The sequence below is a fragment of the Trachymyrmex septentrionalis genome, unplaced genomic scaffold (assembly GCF_001594115.1).
Source record: "Trachymyrmex septentrionalis isolate Tsep2-gDNA-1 unplaced genomic scaffold, Tsep1.0 scaffold65, whole genome shotgun sequence".
In the NCBI taxonomy this organism is placed as follows: domain Eukaryota; kingdom Metazoa; phylum Arthropoda; class Insecta; order Hymenoptera; family Formicidae; genus Trachymyrmex; species Trachymyrmex septentrionalis.
In genome coordinates, this window is record NW_017305832.1 from 10,754 (window position 1) to 30,831 (window position 20,078).

The window sequence follows — 20,078 nt, forward strand, 5'->3', positions numbered from 1 at the left end:
AAAACCCATTTGTTGATGATTCAATAATCCATTCAACGAACTCATTTTCACTAACCCTAAACTGTCAGCTGTTAAATTGTTTTTTTTTTGGGTTGCCAACACTTTACTGCACAAATGGCGGCAAATTCAAATCTTGCGTTAATTTTGGGACACCCTTTAGTTTCTGTGATATTTAGATTTAAAGGTTTAATTTGTATAATAATTATTTATGTTAAGGGGATGCTAAAGCGACAGCCGAACTTGATCGTGATCGATGGTACAGATTTTTTTTAATTCCAAATTCGAAATAATAGTGACATCTTTCATTCATTTCCCATACAGAACCGGAAGTTTTCAGAAACATCTCAGAAATTTCAACTGAAAAGTGAAACATTTCATAAAAATTGCGAAATATGTCTGCATCATTTCTGAAACAGGTCTGGAATAGCAAAATGTCCGCGATATTTGCTCATGAAACCTTGTTAAAAGACTGATGAAATGTTATAGAAAGAATGCAATCTCTTTGAAATATTATCAAAAAGATTTCAGCTATTTCTAGTACTACAAAAATAATATTTAAATATACTTGATTGATACTTAAACAATATTTAAATTAATTATCGACATTTAAATAAATTTGAATATTCACGCTCAATTAATTAAATTTAATAAAATGAAAAAAAGGGCTTAAAACAATAGCTAAATGTTAATTGCTATATTTTAAAACATTAAAATTATAAAACAAACGTTTCGATCTTACATTAGGTCATTCTCAATGTTTGATTAAGAGTAAAAACGATAACTAAAAATTACGTGTCACTATTTGATGACCTAAACGTATATTAATTCAAAATAACATTAAAATTAACGGACGCATGCATTATACAATTACATAACGTTTGAACTCTTACAATTTAAATATACTTATATCGAATAGAAGTGTATATAGCAAAAAGAAGACTTTTATTTAAAAAGAAGTTTACTTAAAATTGTTATCAAATTATCGAGACAAAATATTGTAATTAGAAATTGGATTTTTAAAAACATGTATAAACAAGGGGCTAACTCCATTGCATTTGAAACTACAATAACAATAATTTTATATACATACGACGAGCGCCTGTGGTGGTTAAGAGATCTTTGATTATCAGCACCGCTCGGATCCGATGTTAAACTATAGATCCCATAATCAGTGGAGATGGATCAGTGGTATGGATTTCCCAGGCTGGATGTTGGATATTAGGCTAACAATCTAATTCCGGAAAATAATTACGAAAATCTCATGAGAGTAAGCTCTGTTCCGTCTTGAGATGTTGCGCCATCATGAATAATAAGTTTTTAAACTGTATTTGGCTTACATTTTTTTTTAAACATTCAGAACTTTTTAAGTGCTAAGAAGCGCGATTGCGTTTCTCATAAGACTTCCTATAAGTAATAAATGCTACAAGCGCGATAGCACAGATAAAATTGTTAGAGAAATTTTTGTAAAATTAAAAAATTAGACAATTGCGTGTGACACCTATTAGCATATAATTAAGTTTAACAAGCATTTTAGTATCGTCGAATTATAAGAAACGCTCTTAAAATTCGATGTACTCAAGTATGTCGTTGCGATCGAAGGATTTGTTATCATACATTGTTTTTAGCATGTTCGCAGATTCTGTGACAGTGGACGCGATAGCAAGAAGTCGCGAAAATTTTTTGTCGACGTTATCGGTCATTGCGGTTAAGGAGGAGATGATTTACACAGTATTCGAGATTAAATATATTGAATACAGTGCTTTTAGATATGGATAGACAAGCTGTATTTGTTTCTAGACGCAGTATTGGTAGATTATTTATTTGTTCGAAGCGTAACGTTATTTCCAACCTACATTGGGGACGACGCACGTATTCCTCTATTATTTTCATCGTACTGCAAAAGGGACAAAATGACGTGTTTTTGTTCGAGAAGCTCTCTCCAGATGTCCGATGAAAGCGGGATCTCTTTACCGTGACAATCCCCCAAAATGATGGTTACATAAAAAGGGAGTTTGACATTGATACCAATGTTCAAGTATTTATAACCAGTTACAGTTAACGGATATCTTCTCTCGAGAATGCCTACGATAGGACGATGTGCAATTTGATGTCTGTAATTAAAGAAAAAAAATTAGTAGATGGAAAAAAATAGACGCAAAGAAAAAATACTTATTTATTTGATTTGTTTTCTTTATCTGGATTTTCACCAGTTAAATCGTCGAATGTTTTCTTCTTCGCGCTTCGTTCATCACGATCGTCCTGTTCTATGAGCATGATAATTTTCCGTGTTTTTTTGCAGTATTGTCTTCATGACCGGAAAGCTTGGAAAGTGCGTACAAACGATGTTGTCGGAATGATTGTTCCTTTCATACTGATCGTTTAAAACTATTATAGTATTTATTATATGTCCTTCCATCCTTTCCTCCTCCTCTTTCTCCTTCTTCTTCGTCTTATTTCTCGTTGTATTTTGTCAATATGTATTACTCGATCGAATTAGTCGACCTAAGATATCCTACATTTGTTGCAATAATCCGTCTCTCGGACATTCGACGTTGAGTACATTTATATTAAATTTACTAGCCTCTGTTACGGTTCTCGTGAACTCATTAAATTTGTAAAATTGTTGTTTTTTGGCAAAGTACAGATTACCATCCATATATCGGAAGGCCAAGGTCGGAACTGATGGTATTCCTGGGAATAGCGCTTGTAACGATACGAGCGAACGCTCGTACTGCACTCGTCTATGTGCACCACATCGTTATTATTGAAGATTGCATAGGTTTGTCCTCTGTTAGTATTTACTACGGTATCGATCAAAGCGTTCGGGGGAAATCCTAGACTCGAGACGTTTGGCCAACCTTCTTTCAATTTGAAACTGGGATACTCGGCCATGTAAACTATATTATTTACAAACAGTACTATTTTACCCGAAGGTCTTTGATATACGGCTGATAAGAAGAAATTATCCGGAAGGAAATTCATGTAGCTTTACATGTGGTCCGTCGTATTTTGTTGTCTATATTTATCGACTATACATAGCATTGATACGTGACGAATATTCGATGACGTAATACCGTATCTACATATTGAAGTACAGAGATCTACGTACTCGGGTTTATTTGTCGTAATTTCGGTAGTTGATGGTTGTGTAATTGTTGTCAGTCTTGGATTTTTAATTCCATAGAGTTGTTGAATGGCTAAAATATCCTTCTATCTATGTTGAGTTTAACGATTTTATTATTATTATTAATAGCAGTGACAATTGCGAACATGATGGAGTCTTCATGCGAACTGTATGTTAATCCTAATGCGTGTCCAATTTCATGTGTTAACGTATTAAGCAGATAATCCTTGTTACTAGCAGATTTTTCCGTTAGATATATACATATGCTACGGTTCTGCACTACGTATATTTCAGCGGTGTAATTGGCAATGTTTGAAGAATAGAACGCGTGAGCAAGTATTCCACCAGGTCCCTCGAACAAAGAGGAGCAAATTTCTTCGTTACGTTTACGATCAGCATACGTGTGTGTGCCACTATGATAAGATATTAAGATGTCGGGATTTAACTTTTTACGTTCGAACGATTTCGCTGCCCATAGCGAGAACGCGAATACGGTAGTTTTCAAGGTCTGCGCATCCGCTAAATGGAAGTTCCACGTGAGATGTGTTTTCGCCCATTTCTTCCTACCTGTATTTTGCTCGTGGTGGAGAATGTCCGGGAGACCACATCATGGTTTACGCATTTGATGCAACGTATAGTTATTCAATGTACCATCACCCTGTATTTGATAATATTCTTAAAACAACGAAATCGCCTGTTTAATTTCTTTCTCTTCGAATGATAATTGCGTATTGTTTTCAACGTTACTCAAGTAACCGTACTTTTGTAGATACAGAATTATTTCAGTATCTATACTTTGACGATTCGCCGCTGCCATCGATGTTGTCGTCCTCGTTGTCGTCGTAGTAATTGTAACAAAGACGATGATGATGATGAACGTGAGAGACATCGCAATGTAACACAAGTATACGACACGCAATAGAAACGATAAAACGCTTTGTCAATAGTAATGAATCGCGTTTCATACTTTTTTATATTTCTAGATGAGTCTTTTATCTATCTAAAAGGAAAGGGAAATAACATCATAAATATTTTTGTAAGATATAATATATTTAACGGAATATGTGTTTTACATTACAACATGATAATGTGTGAAAAAAATATTACATAATACAATTTTGCGAATAACATTAGTCAATGGATTGTACTCTATCACACTATCGTGAATAATAAGACAATAAGCGGTGGTGTTCAGTAGAATATTTTCCTTACATTCGAATTCTATACGAATATCCACAGTAGCGCTTTTTATCGATTCGTTTTGGCGAGAACAATCGATCACTACGAATGGACCGTGTACAAGAAATACTCCGACAGATAATATACAGTAATATAAACATCGCGATTGTTGTAACCGTAATACGTTTTTTGAAATTTTACATACATATCGTAGAGTATAGCGGATTTCTTGTCTTCGAAATCTAAATTCATATCGTCGTAAGGATAAAAATCAGAATTTAGAAAAAGTTTCACATTAGTGAGGTTACATGCGTCGAATTGCGAACCATTTTGCGACGGTATGTTTCTTTTTCCGGTTTAAAGCGCAAAAATTACATATCGCGGTTTTTCCAATTGCGATGTTGTTTTAACAGCCCACGAATGCTTCATTGTGCTTTGAAGCAGATGAAATTCGAACAGGTCCCACGACCGAAAACCCATGCTGAGATATCGTCCATCTTCCAACGTTCGCAAAAGTGATAATTTATTGACATCGTTTAGCACTACATGTGGCATTTTCTTAGAAGAGTATCGGGTTCACAAAATTGACCAGGTATATGTACTTCAAACAGAAGCGCGTTTATTGTCTTGTTAAGTAAACCTGCACCATACATAGGAATCATTCCCTCCTTTACGCTATCCTATACGACGGCGACATATGTCGCAATTTTTTATAAGTGGTTACGGACCGTCTATGTGCGTTCGTTGCCACGAACGATTGTAATACACAGACGACACCGTTGCACTTCAGGATCCGTTTTTAAACGTTCGGGTAATCAATCCCACAGTAGCTTCACGTAATTCTTGTAATCAAAAATCTCAAATTCCTGTAGAAGAACAATCTTCGGTATTGCAATTGTTCGGCGGTAAAATCGAGAATCCCACGTTTATCCGTTAATAAGAAAAACATTTTTGAGATAACAACAACGCTCTTTACAGTAAATTATGCGAATCGAGCGCCTGCTCGGGGATATAAATAGTGTCAAAAAACTCGCTCGCGTTACATCGCGCACGCACATTACACGAGTAAATGCGATTCGTACGACAATCACGAGTGATAGGAATCTCGACCGCAAGACACGACTCATGTCTGATGAAATGGTTGGAGAGATTCGTAGACACGGCCCTTTACTACCGGATACAATTCGTTGCATCATCTGTGGACCGTCCAACTGTGATAAAACGAACGCTTTGATAAGTTTGATAAAAAGTCCACATGGTGTACGTGTATTCGAAATCTCTCTTTTAACCGAAGTATCAATATTTGGAAGAACTACTCGAATCGATAAATAGTATCGGCTACTACGCATTTTCCAACAATCGTGACGTCATATCAACGAAGAAGGCTTCCCAATTCAATATTCGTATTCGATGATGTGGCTTGTGATAATTAGAATACTATTAGAGAATATTTCTGTATGGGTCGATACATACGAACATTGATTGTTTTTATCTCTGTCAGACGTATGCAAAAATACCGAAACATTTGATATGCAATAATGCAATTTTTTATTCTATTCGAACAAGATGGTGGTACGAACTTAAAACACATTTATAACGATCACGTAAACACTGATATATCGTATGAGAATTTTTGCACGTTGTGCCATCTATGTTGGCAACACAAATACGGTTTTCTGGTAATAAACAAAGATAGCGCATTATGTAACGGTAGATACAGACGAGGATTCAACGATTTCGCTGTAGTATAAAAAAATCGTACAATATTTTTGCAATGTGAGTGATAGATACGGATAGCATGTTACTAACGATAGGACTTTTCTGTAATGTTTTGTGAAAAAAGTGAGCAGTATTTCTTTGACGTTACGATAAGATGGACAGAACGAAAAGTATCTCTGAACGGGAGAAAACAGCGAAACTGATCGCGAAGACACGCGCGTCAATTCGTAAGAAACACAGAACATTAAAGACTGACATAATGGAGAATAAGATCGTTCTGGAGAAACAATTAAAACCTATTATTGAACCAATTAAAAATTGCTGGAAATACTGAACGTGGAGGTAAATCATTTAAAACTAAGCTTATGGAGAGTAAGCAAAAGAATAAACATGAGTACAGCGATGATGAGGATGATGATGACGACAACGACGACGATGATAATGATGCAATTCCAACACAAATTACTCCCCAGCGCCTTCCATGGAACAAACAAATAAAGAAAAACGATCAAACATCATGTTTGATTCTATAATTCATTCCACACCAATAGAATCACAACAACAACAACAACAACAACAACAAGTAACTCCTTCTGAATTGCAGGACCAAGAAGTTTTTAAAATCGGTGATGATCCATCGCTTGAAACGTCTGTCAGACAGGTGTTGAGCACACCTCAAGGTCGTCAGAGATTGCAAAGTCAGTTAGAACCGTTAGGACAAGTATATATGAATACTCTTTTAACTGGTAATACAAAAAACGAAATCAATCTCGTCTACGGTGTTTATTTTGATGAAAAGGGTACGATGTTAGGTAATAAAAAATTTGACGTAGATTCGGACGACACTATAATCATAGACGGAGTGAGGTACAAAGGTACATCTATACGAGCTGATCTTCAAGAAGATTCCAACCGACGCTATTTACACCGAGAATGATAAACAAACGTACAGACATATATTATTGACGACAAATGCTCACAGACGTGACTATAACGCCAGAATGCCTGTTAAAAGTAATAAGGGACACAAATACAAAAACATTATACAAACGCCCCACTTTTAGTTACTAGAACTAGTTGTACTAGCACGAGTATTGGTTCAGGTATAAAGACAAATATACCAATCCGCTGCGAGATTGACTGACAATGAAATAGATTACGTTCATTAGGACGATCCCAACAAGTTGGTGGATCGTCTTCAATTGCTCGATGCTTCTCATCGAGCGGGTAATAACGCTCATGACAACGAAATATTGTCGATAATTGAAGAACTTCGCGAAGCTGGGTTAATTATAAATTGAATAGTTGTGACAAAAACTGCGACAGTGGTCAAGTTCGTGCGAACTCGATATGATATCTGTGAATAAATTTGGTATGCCTATGAGGAGAGATGATAGCGATGAAATCGAAAAGTCGCAATTCTTTACGAAATTACGTACACGACAGTGGGCTCAGTCTGAATCCATTACGACGCGAAGGAACGAAAAATAGAACACGCGCCGGAGTTCGACCGATGTGGTAAACAAAAGCTATGTCGAACGCATGCTTCCAGATTCGCGAAACGAGATCGAGGAATCATGTAGAACAATAAGGAGAGATACACAGGAAGTGCGTACCGATATGGAGAAGATACGAAGAAACGTGAAAGAGAGCGTGACGAGGGTATCTGACGAGATTCAGCATCTGAATCGAGATGTAACTGTACGAATAAAAAATATAGTGACTAATGAGATATTAGAGAAATCGTTTGAAACGATAGCCAGAGATATGATTGTACGCGCGCTTTAGAATACGCAGAAAGATATCTCGAACGATGTGGAAAAAGTGCGAAACAAGGAGGAAGTCTCGAAAAGTGTAAGCGCGTTGTTGACGAAAGTGTCTAACGAGATTCATCGAGGTGTAACTGATCTGCGTCAACAAATAAATAATATGGTGACGAAAGAGACGTTAGAGAAATCGTTTAAAACGACAGGGAGAGATATGCTCGTACTCGCGCTTCAGAAAGTGTCTAACGATATTTAGATATTGAATCCCGGTGTAATTAATCTGCGTCAACAATATCGACGAAAGTCTCTAACGAGAACAAGATTCAGCATCTGAATCGAGGTGTAACTCATCTACGTCAACAAATGAATAATATAGTGACAAAGGAGACGTTAGAGAAATCGTTTAAAACGACAGGGAAAGATATGATCGTATCGCGCTTCAGGATACATTTCACAATTGTGTAATGATATGGAAAAGTACATAGCGATATGAAAAAAAAGGTATCTGACGCTGTACGCATGAAAAAATGTAGTGACTAATGAGATGTTAAAGAGGACATAGGTATTTAAACACATCTACAGTTATCGCATCTACAGATAGGAAGGTTTAAAAGATATGCGCAAAGCTCGTCCCCTGTCATAACAAAGAGAGAGAGGGATGAATGTCGAGAAACGAAAACTCGTAAAAGAACTCCACGCATCCGCGCGAAGAAATTTTCCACATCGTCGCGTCGTGGTGCACGGTCGCGACGATTTATGGCAAGCCGATGTAGTCGAGATGCGTCCTTACGCGCGATTCAACAAAGGTTACAATTACATTTTAACAATTATCGATGTTTTGAGTAAATATGCATGGGCTCTACCACTCAAGAGCAAGAACGGAAGCGACGTAGCCGCAGCGTTATCTAAAATATTTCGCGAAGACGAATAATACCCACGAAACCTGCAGACGGATCAAGGAAAGGAATTTTACAACACCACCGTGCAAAAAAAATTGTGAAGAGATACAACATAAATCATTATTCGACGTACTCGGTGATGAAAGCGTCGATAGTGGAACGGCTCGTACAAATGGATCGACGAGCTACCGCGTCTCTATTGTCAGAATATAATCATCGTAAACATCGAACTATTGGGGTGCGATAGACGTAACATCCGTCGTTGCAAAACGTTTTGTCGACGATATATAGTCACGTAAAAATTGCTGCTCCAATGAGGTTCAAGATAGGCAATCCAGTACGTATTAGTAAATTCAAGACAATTTTTGAAAAGGGTTATACACCTAATTGGTCCACCGAGATTTTCTACATCGTTAAAACACAACGTACGAATCCTGCAACGTATCTACTGAAAGATTATCAAGGGAAGCCGATAACTGGTGGATTCTACGAACATGAATTACAGCGAGTCTCTAATCCTGATGTTTATCTCGTGGAAAAAATACTACGCGAACGAGGAAATAAAGTGTACGTGAAATGGTTAGGAATGGACAGTTCACATAATTCTTGGATAGATAAAACGAATGTATTATAAATTTTTTTATTTATTACAATAAAAATACATCACACACATTACAAAGATATTCTATAATGTCCCTAAGGTAGAGTAGCGACCGATTCGGGTACCGCTTATCGTCATACGAACGTACCGCTTATCGTCATACGAACTAAGAGCGAGCTTCAATTCAGACACTGTGTAAACCTCGTGTAATATCGATCGTATGCACGACTGACATCTCGACTGTATCGTTCAAACATCGCGCATAATCGTCGAAAGTGATCGTTTTCGCGACTACGTTTTTCTTGACGCCCTTTATTTTCTTCGTATCGCTCTTTCCGTCACTCTCAATGCGTACATCTTCGCTCTGAGTCCTACGAATTCCGTTATAATTGCACCGCCATTTTCATCTTTCATCAAACCGTGTATTTTATTATTGATGCGTGGAATATCATACGCATTTGTCTCGCGATAATCGCTCGTGTCGAATCTCGCGATATCACGCTTGATGTCCTCGTATACATTCTCACACTCCAGAAGATAAATCAAGCTGTCAGTGTCCATGTACATAATCTTACACTTATCGCGATACAACGGTATTATGTACTCGTAGTGAAATTCATATACACGCAACTTAGATATTTTAAGAATGCACATACCTACGTATATCGATTTGTTCAATTTTACCTCGAGTTTGCGCAATTCAACAGCAATTAGATTTTCAGAAAAAGCACTTTTACTGTGAAAATTCGGTTTCGCTATCGCTTCCGCACTGTATCTTCCATCCCAACGTGTTATATGTCGAACGTCAACATGATCGCGTACGTTATCCATCGTTTTTCCAAATACCGCATTATTCATCAATTTGTAAAGATTCTTCTCGGATTCGTTATTTGCGAGCATTCTGAATCTCGTATTAAGTTCGATATATCCGCGAAGCCATGGGGATTGTGCGAATCGTAATATTCGATGAATTTTTTTCACGTATAGTCCATGCATTGTTGTAAATTGCGATAGTATACGACATAGCGCTTCTTATTGTAAAGAGTGGCCAGCAGTTTATCATTTCGTTTTCTAGGAGACCGTTCGCGAGTGAGACAGAATGGAAGGTCAGCATGAGCGTCATGAACGCTTTGCGGATACGTAAGATCGACTTCTAGAATATAACGGATAACGGAGTCTGACGACACAGACATTACATCAAAGCGCTCGATGTTGACCCATTGAAATTCTCCGTATGATAAGAATTCGGACATCGCCCAACCGTACAAATTATTCACATCGAAGTACATGAGGTACGTCGAGGGTTCCGAAGGATCATACGAAGGTGCATTATATTATTGTTATTAGCTCGCGCATACCTATGTGAACATTGACTTAAACCACCGCGAATACCACGTTCCACAAACATCATCATATCGATGTTAGTGAGCAATTCAAATACCGGTGTATTTCAACATAGCGTCCCATGTATATCCCAGTAAAGTGTAATAATACGTCAGATCTAATCCGTAACTCTCAATACACGTATCACGAAAATTTTCGAAAACATCTGCTAATGAAAGCACATCTGTCTTGAGATACAAATCACTGTAATCGCCGAGAGTCTCTATGCAAAAAAAATCGCCAAACGTTTGTCGCGTATTGATAATCGTCACCGAAAGCAATCTCATCGGTCAACGAACTATAAAACAACTCACGCGGTGGTAAACTAGTCTCGTTTAGCTTATCAACACTGTCGATATACTTGTACGGAAACACTCCTTTACGCGTAAGCAGATCAAAATTCTCAGCGTCGAGATTGGGAAATTCCGATTGTGTGATTTTCAATTTATTCTTGTCGATATGATACCAATTTTTCGAGACTAATATTGAGAAATTTGAACGAATCCACAAAACGCAGTTTCACACAGTCCGTTCTCCACGTAGAGTTAGACTATATCCTTGACATATTTAGTAAATGATATATAATTTTCTTTCGTTATAGGTAACACTACCCGCAAAACTGTTAGCAATATCTTGTATCTGATAAAATGTGCGTCATAACCCGCCAAGTTATGAAAAAATAATATATATATCTTGATAATGTAAATTACAACGTGAATACGCAGGATTTCAATAATGTCTGATTAAATGACAGTGATCGCGTACGCACAAATCTGCCTCCTCAAATGGTCTTTCACAGACATGACAGTGAGTCGCGTCTCGAAATTTTTTCCACTCGACGTTTGATGTAAACTCTGCCATAGTCACATTCTTATCGAATATCGTTTTCGCGCGATGCGCCAAATCGTATAATTCCTTGACAAACCACGATACGCAGTCCTCGCCGCGATACGATTTGTATATCGACATAGTTTCATCGTATACACAACGTATGTAATATCCTACGCTGAAAACCTTGTGATGCTGATAGGTGAATATCGAAATGTCTTCATCGTTGGTCTTCTTCTTCTCCAATATACACTCCAAATCGGCATAAACCATAAAAAGAAGTCGCTCCTTTTTATTATGACAACGAAACGATAACCATTTATCGTCCTCGTTCGGAAGAATAATAGGCTGCTGGAAAAATTTCTGCAATCTAGTACTTCCAGTGGCGCCAACGTTCTGCTACTATCATATCCGTAAAATTAGATGTTTTTAACCTATAATTCAATTGACAGTTTGTACCCAAGCCAACTAGTTGTTTGTAGTATTTTAAAAGAAGCTATTTTGTAAGAAAATGGAAATTTCGCGTGAAAATTTCAGGCAATGATTTTTTACGATTACAAATATAATCTAACTCCAAAACAATGCATCGATCGATGGATCATTCATTTGGTTTTTGGGAATGAAGCACCATCCAATAGGACTGTTTATAATTGGTTTGCCGAATCCCAGCGTAGACGTACCTTTCTTAGTGATGAATTCCGTAAAGGTCGTCCATCCACGTCTGTTGTTGCCACTAATGTTGATGCTGTGCGTGAAATGATTGAGCGAGACCGGCATATAACATACCGCGAGATTCAGGCATCCTTAGACATTGACATGAAATCAATACATAAGATTTTGCATGATCACTTGAGCGTACGGAAACTTTACAGTCGTTGGATCCCACACAATTTGACCAAAGCTCAAAAACAGGCTCGTGTTAAATGGAACAAAGAAATGCTCGAGAAATTCAACCGAGGTCGATCAAATTTGTTCCACAACATCGTTACTGGGGATGAAATATGGATCTATTCGTATGAGCCCGAAAGTAAACAACAATCCACTGTTTGGGTATTTCAAAATGAACTAAAACCAACAAAAGTTGTTCGTTTACGCAGTGCTGCCAAGCAAATGATTGCTTGTTTCTTCGATTATACCGGACATGTGACAACCGTGGCTTTAGAGGATCGAAGGAGTGTAAATACTGATTGGTATACAACAATTTGTTTGCCAGAAATCATAAATGAATTGCGTAGAACAAACTGAAATCGTCGCATCATCCTTCATCATGATAACGCTAGCTGTCACACAGCACGTCAAACCGTTGTTTTTTTATCCAGTAATAATGTCGAATTGATGATTCATTGTCCGTATTCACCTGATTTATCACCTAATGACTTCTTTTTGTTCTCAAACATTAAAAATAAGATGCGTTTGAGTCGCCTGAAGCAGCTGTTGAAACATTTTGTATACTGATTTCTGAGGTTACAGTCTTAGAGTGGTAAAAATGCTTCGAAAATTGGTTCGAACGTATGCAAAAATGTATCGATCTTAAAGACGAATACTTCGAAAAACAATAAAGCCATTTACCGAATTTTACATGTTTTTTTTCATATTGTTTGCAGAGACTTTTCCAGCAGCCTACGTATATATATATATATATATATAACATCGGTCAATAAGTCCCCGGTCTAGCAAAGAAAACACAAGTGTTACATAAAAATTCGAATTTATTCATCACTATAGTTTCCTTTTAAGGCAATACAATTAGTCCAACGCCTTTCCAAACGTTCAATGCCGGTTTTGTAGAACGATTTTGGCTGACCCTCAAAATACGCATCAGTTTCGGCGATGACCTCCTCATCCGATCGAAATTTCTTCCCAGCGAGCATTTTTTTGAGCTCAGCGAATAGGAAATAGTCGCTGGGGGCCAAATCTGGCGAATACGGTGGGTGCGGGAGCAGCTCGAAGCCCAACTCGTTCAATTTAACCATCGTTGCCATCGATTTGTGACACGGTGCATTGTCCTGGTGAAAAATGATTTTTTTCTTCGCCATATGGGGTCGGTTTTCGACGATTTCGGCCTTTAAACGCGTCAGTAGTGCCATGTAATATTCGCTATTGATGCGCCCACCCTTTTCGAGGTAGTCAATGAAAAGGATACCATGGGCATCCCAAAATACAGATGCCATAACCTTGCCGGCCGACGTTTGAGTTTTTGGTCGCTTGGGGCGGCTTTCACCGGCTGCAGTCCACTCAGCTGACTGCCGATTCGACTCGGGTGTGAAGTGGTGAATCCATGTTTCGTCCATGGTCACATACCGACGCAAAAAATCTTTCCGATCCTTCTGAAACATGGCCAAACAGCTCTCGGAATCATCGACGCGTTGTTGTTTTTGATCCACAGTGAGCAAACGCGGCACCCACTTCGAACACAGCTTCCGCATCGACAAATGATCGTGTAAAATGGTAAAAACACTTCCCTTGGATATCTTTACGATGTCAGCAATATCATCCAGCTTTAATTTACGGTCGGACAAAACCAATTTATGGACCTGCTTGATTTTTTCGGGGACAACTGCCTCATTTGGGCGACCAGAGCGGTGTGCATCGTCGGTGTCCGTACGACCGCGTTTAAAATCAGCATACCAGTCGATAATTGTTGATTTGCCTGGGGCAGAGGTGCCATAATGTTTGTCCAACCACTGTTTTGCCTCAACGGTGTTTTTTCCCATCAAAAAGCAGTGTTTAATGAGCACACGAAATTCCTTTTTTTCCATTGTTATGAAAATAACCAAATTAGCGTCACTAAAGCTTCAATAACTCACACAATAATGATCCGAATGACATATACATTTGACAGTACGCCTAAAAGGGTCTGTTCTTTCGAACCACTATGTACTTTTTGTGTTAGTGGCGCTCTCTATGTGTCAGACCGGGGACTTATTGACCGATGTGTTATATATATTTATATAGGCTATCGTAGGTTAGAATCGTTGTATGGGAACAGAAGGGTGTTGCGAACGATGTATGAACCCATGAGGTAATAAAATGAGTTTATGGACAACCAGAAGTACCTTGATTACAGATAAGGTGTAAGATAAGTCGATCAAATGAAGGACGGGTATGGAAAACAATGACACGGGTCAACGCAAGAAGATAAAAGGAAAGCAAGAACGTTAGATTTCTAAGTAGTGGTCAAGGACCAACTTAACATTTTGCAAATTCAGAAAAGTTACTATGAAGATGACGACTGTGTTTCGGACAAATGAGAATAGAGGGGGGCAAAAAAGGAAAACGTAGGCTTTCTTAGAATAGAAGAAGAAACAACTTAACGTTTTGTAAAACCAAAAATTATGATGCTATAGGGCCGAAGTAGTGTTTTGAGAGAAAGGAGGAGGGGATACATGAAAACGTGAAACGTTAAGTGTTAGAAGGAAAGTTTGTCGAAAACATACCAGATGTGCGAGTGGTACACGAATTTAACGGAGTAAGTAATGCGGGGCGTAAACGGCATCCGTGTATGTAGTTAAGCGAAACCCGACAGACTAAGGAAATGTCGGTATATGTACCTAAATCCATCTAGGGATTGAAACCAAGGTTGCGATGACCAGGCCCACCGTGAGTACCTGAAAAACGAAAAGGGTGCAATGGGTGGAAGATAAGCAGGATAGCGATTGGAAGCATTGGTTGCGATGCGAGTACCGTGAGTACGCAAAGCGAGTCAAGCGCTGTAAGCAGGACCGCGAGAGGGAAACAACCGCGAAAGTGGGGAGCAAAGTTTTAATGCGCGACAGCGGAGCAGAACGGGAGTTCTCGCCCGGTCTCAGAATCGTCAATACTAGTTAACGAAGGAGAGCGTTCTCTCCGAACCGCATGGTAGAAAGAAGGTGTTAGAAATCGAGTAAATTTCGAGAGTTTTCCCGGTGACGAAACAAAGATCAGAGTACCTAGGAGTGTTCTCCTAACCGCTGAATCAACGAATTGTACGGGATATAATTGTAAAACGCATATCACGGAAACGAGTGTCACACCAAGTGTAACCACCGAAGAAGACGTAATTTGTAATAATTGACAAAGTCAATTACAATTTGAAATATAGAGTTGTTTTGTTACCCTAATGTAGAAGTTAATTATTAGGCCACTGCGTGGCCTATCCTTTGTGACTTTACCGGCGAGGTTTACGAACTTTACGGGAGGACGCACAACAACGGTGACGGCGTGCAAAGGACAGTTGTACAAATCCCTTCGTCTTTGGAGGTGAAAAGATGTGGCGACTGTAAGAAGCAAGAAGGAGGACCGAAAACCAAGCAGACAGACTGGAACTCCGGTCATACCATTACGAATACTCAATTACACGATCAAGTTAGCCGATTTTAGCAAATAGATGACATAGGCGCCGGGTCAAAAGGCTACACTACAGAAAAAAGCCTTTGCGAGCGCCATTTTTTGGATAACATCTCAAATTCCTGAGGGGAAGTACACTGTCAAGCTCCTAGTTACAGAGGAGGTGATCGAAAGGTTTGGTGACTCGCGAGACATTGCATTAAACTGAGAGGCCTCGAACGGCATTTCAGTCGCGACCCCGAACTTAAAGCTCAATACACGAAATTTATCGATGAATACATCTCGTTAGAGCATATGCACCGAACTCACTCAGTTCCAACCGACGAGCCAACATTATTCTATTTTCCTCACCATTGTGTTTTTAAGACAGTTAATGAAGCGTCGAAAATTAGAGTCGTCTTCGACGTATCGTGTAGTAGTAATTCCGGCGTTTCACTAAACGACGCGCTATTGGTGGGACCAGTTGTTCAATAAGATCTAATTTCAATACTAATGCGTTTCTGCTTCTTTGTTTACGCAATTACCGCCGACATTATCAAAATGTACCAGCAAGTCTTGTTACCCGTCCAAACGCTTTTGCAAAGGATATTATGGTACGCTGACTCCTCGTCTGAAGTTGATCATCAATTAATCACTGTTACTTATAGCACCGCCTCCGCTTCATACTTAGCTACGAGGTGTCTCAAGCACCTGACTGAGCAACATGCATCTCAATTTCTCCGCGGCTCCACGTGCGTTAATCGGGATTTCTATGTTGACGACCTGCTCAGCGATGCGGATACGATTGAGGAATTAAAATTAGAAAAAAAATTTCAAAGAAGAAATGGTCTAATTATTGAAATTGGAGGCGTTCGAGCTGAGTAAATGGGCTACAAACTGCTTTAAATTGTTGGAAACTAGCGATCGCAATTCCGATCTGATCAACATCAGATGATACTGTTGATTCATGCATTCTAGATATGCACTGAAACCAGTGCGATGATACGTTTCAATTTTCTTATAATGTCGAGACGGGTGATGTGTCCAAACAAATCATATTATTGGAAATCGCCAAATTGTTTGATCCATTGGATCTTTTGGGGCCCATTATCGTCATCGCAAAGCTCATCCTCCAGGAGCTATGGCAATCAGACCGTTTAATGGGATGAGGCCGTTTCTCAAAGTATTCATACGCGTTGGCTTACACTCAAGACGCAGTTGGAAGCTCTAAATCAGTTGCGAGTTCCGCGCTGTATCAAACCGATTTCCGATTTACAAGTTATACAAACCAATGGCTTCTGTGACGCTAACCAGTCCGCTTATGGCGCCTGCATATATGTACGCACTAAGCTCGGTCCTAATAAATATCATTCCACGTTGTTATGCTCAAAATCACGTGTGATTCCTCTCAAAGCCGTATCTTTGCCGCAGCTTGGACTGTCGGCTGCTTTATTGTTAGCGCGCTTAGTAAATAAGTTCAGAGAATCTCTTAGCTCGCGCCAACTACAAATACATTTATAGTCGGACTCAACTATTACGTTGAATTGGATAGCCTCTACATCACGACGATGATCGGTTTTCGTGACCAACAGGATAGGCGAAATGAAAAAAAAAACAACGTTTAACCCAAATTGAATGGTGGCATTACATTGCCTCCTCGGATAACTCGGCCTACACATTATTTTGAGGTTTGAATCTCCACGATTTAATCAATGATTCGAAGTGGTGGAATAGTCCCGATTTTCTGAAGTGTGATGACAGTCAATGGCCGTTCGGCGAGTTCGTCCACCTGCAAGGCAACTTTCCCGAGCAAAGAAGAATCCTTGCAACTACTTCCTCATTCAATCCTTGCGTTGTCGGCGATTTATTAGATAAGCACTCTAATTTAACTAAAATCTGTCGTATTATGGCATATTGCTTGAGATTTACCAAAGCGTATCATTTGTATGCGATATCTGAATTTGTATCTCCCGCCGAAGTGTCGATCGTTTTGATTTGTATCTGCCGAACAGTACAAAGGCACGCCTTTCCAAACGAATTCCAAGCGCTAACTAAAGACGATGCCGTCAGCACGTCTAATGCAATCTTATCATTATCTCCTTTTCTGGACGATTACAACGTAATGCGAATTGGCAGACTAAAAAACTCTAGTTTAGTCTTTGATGCGTGCCATCCAATATTGTTACCGCGCAAGCATATGTTACAGTTCAGCGTATTGTACAGCGAGAGCATGTGCGAAACGCAGGCCTGCAGGTCACGATGGTCTTTGATCGATAGCGTTTCTGGCCGATTTCTTTCTAGAAGATCTACAGTAGAAGATCTACAGTACGCAAGACCATACAAGGATGCATAACATGTTTCAGAATTAAGCCAAAGATTTTGGAAGCCATCATGGGCTCGTTGCCGTCTGCTCGAGTAAACGTATTTAGATCATTCTCGCAGTGCGGTGTGGACTACGCCGATCCCGTGCTGTTGCGCAAAGGCAAACGTCGCGCGAAATGTTAAAGCATATATTTCGCTATTTGTATACTTTGCAACAAAGGCGATTCATTTAGAACTGGTAAGCGATCTTACTTCCGAGACTTTTATTGCTGTTTTCAAACGCTTTATATCACGCAAGGGTAAATCCGCGCATATGTATTCTGATAACGGAACCACGTTTGTAGACGCTCAGAAAATTTAGAAACTATACGACGTTGTTAATAGTCAAGAGACTCAGTGCGAAATTAAGCATTTTCTATGCAAACAAGAAATCGATTGGAGCTTTATTCCCCCCCAATGCTTCTCATTTCGGTGGTTTATGGGAGGCGTCCGTGAAGCCAAGCATCACTTGACGCAGATCGTGGATAAGGCGCACTTAACATTCAAGGAAATGCAAACCGTTCTTTGTGAAATCGAGGCGGTTCTCAATTCGCGCCCCTCACGCCATTGAACAGCGATCCTAATGATTTAGCGTATCTTAGTCCTGGACATTTTCTGGTTGGCACGGCGTTGAATAGCTTTCCTTACATCAATTTAAGCAATGTTAATGAAAATCGACTATTGCGGTAGCAGCATGTGGAGCAACCCCGTCAACATTTTTGGCGCAGAGCAACGAAACCTCCATTCGTTGCAGCAGCGCACTAGATGGAGGATTAACAAGGGCACTCAACTATTACCCGATCAATAGTGCTTATCAAACAGTAAAATTTGGCTTTACTCCAGAGGATCTTAGGATGGATTTAGGCAGTTCATACTGATCCCGTTGCCCGCATTGCCAAAACTGCTAAAGATTCCTATACGCGGCCACTTTCCAAATATTGCCCATCGAGGTATGAGTGATATTTTAATAAATGTTTAAGTTAATTTAAGTCCGTTCAACTACACAAATTTAAGGCAAATCTCATTTATTTCAATTTTTGTTTTGTATACAAGGTATTTCTTTATTGGTATTGCATTTCGTCACGGTGCAATCTTTTGCAATGTAAGATCATACTTCAACATTTATATGTTATGTTTTCTATGTAATTGCACATATCTAAGGATTATTTATTAAAAGGTAATCCTTTCAAGGCGGGCGGCGTCATAGGTATACCACAAGCCCTTCACATTCGTCAATTCATTTCTCTTTACCGACTGAGCGAAAGCCCGCTAACTGCGCGCAGTGATTTCTGTTCCCATATTACGACTGCGCGCGTCCCTTACCACTGTTTCGTGTACATATGGATGTAATAGCTGCCCAAGCGTCAACACGGACGCACGTATGCTCATCGCGCGTAGAGGAATCACGAGACGCCTCTCGTTGACTCAACATACGAGTGTTAAACGCGACCACCGACGCACGAGGTGGATAAATAAATTTATCTATGTAACTCAGAGAAAGTGTTTATTTTCTCGACCACGTCCCCACGACGCAATGATACCGTGAGAAAGACGTAGAAGTCGGCCATAGTGAGCGTGCCCTCTATTTAGTCCGCACCGCCGATTAAACATTAAGTTAAAATAAAAATAAATAACAAATCGAAGAATTCTTCCTATACAAAATAAATAATAATAAGTAAAAGGCAAAGTAAGAGTCGATACATTTCTTTAAAATTACACGAAGAATATATTACAGTTAACAAGAAATAAAATTACATAAAGCAAAAATAAAATTAAAAATAAGAAAATAATAAAAAGTTACAAGTTTCGGCTACCGGATTGAGCCCTCTTCAGACATTAACATAACGAAAAAATCGTAGTACAAAATCAATTATCGCAAATGATCGCATATTCATTACATTCACAGTTCGGGT

At 39.0% G+C, this 20,078-nt stretch overlaps 1 protein-coding gene and 1 pseudogene across 1 annotated transcript; both read right to left on the reverse strand.

Moving 5' to 3' along the window:
* Positions 1-1,168: 1,168 nt before the first annotated feature.
* On the reverse strand, positions 1,169-3,272 carry LOC108753088 (annotated as a pseudogene).
* Positions 3,273-13,208: 9,936 nt separating this feature from the next.
* Positions 13,209-14,428, reverse strand: LOC108753089 (histone-lysine N-methyltransferase SETMAR-like). Its single transcript, XM_018494430.1, has one exon. It carries the CDS (start codon positions 14,256-14,258, stop codon positions 13,209-13,211), a length of 1,050 nt encoding a protein of 349 aa, XP_018349932.1. The 5' UTR covers positions 14,259-14,428.
* Positions 14,429-20,078: the final 5,650 nt, after the last annotated feature.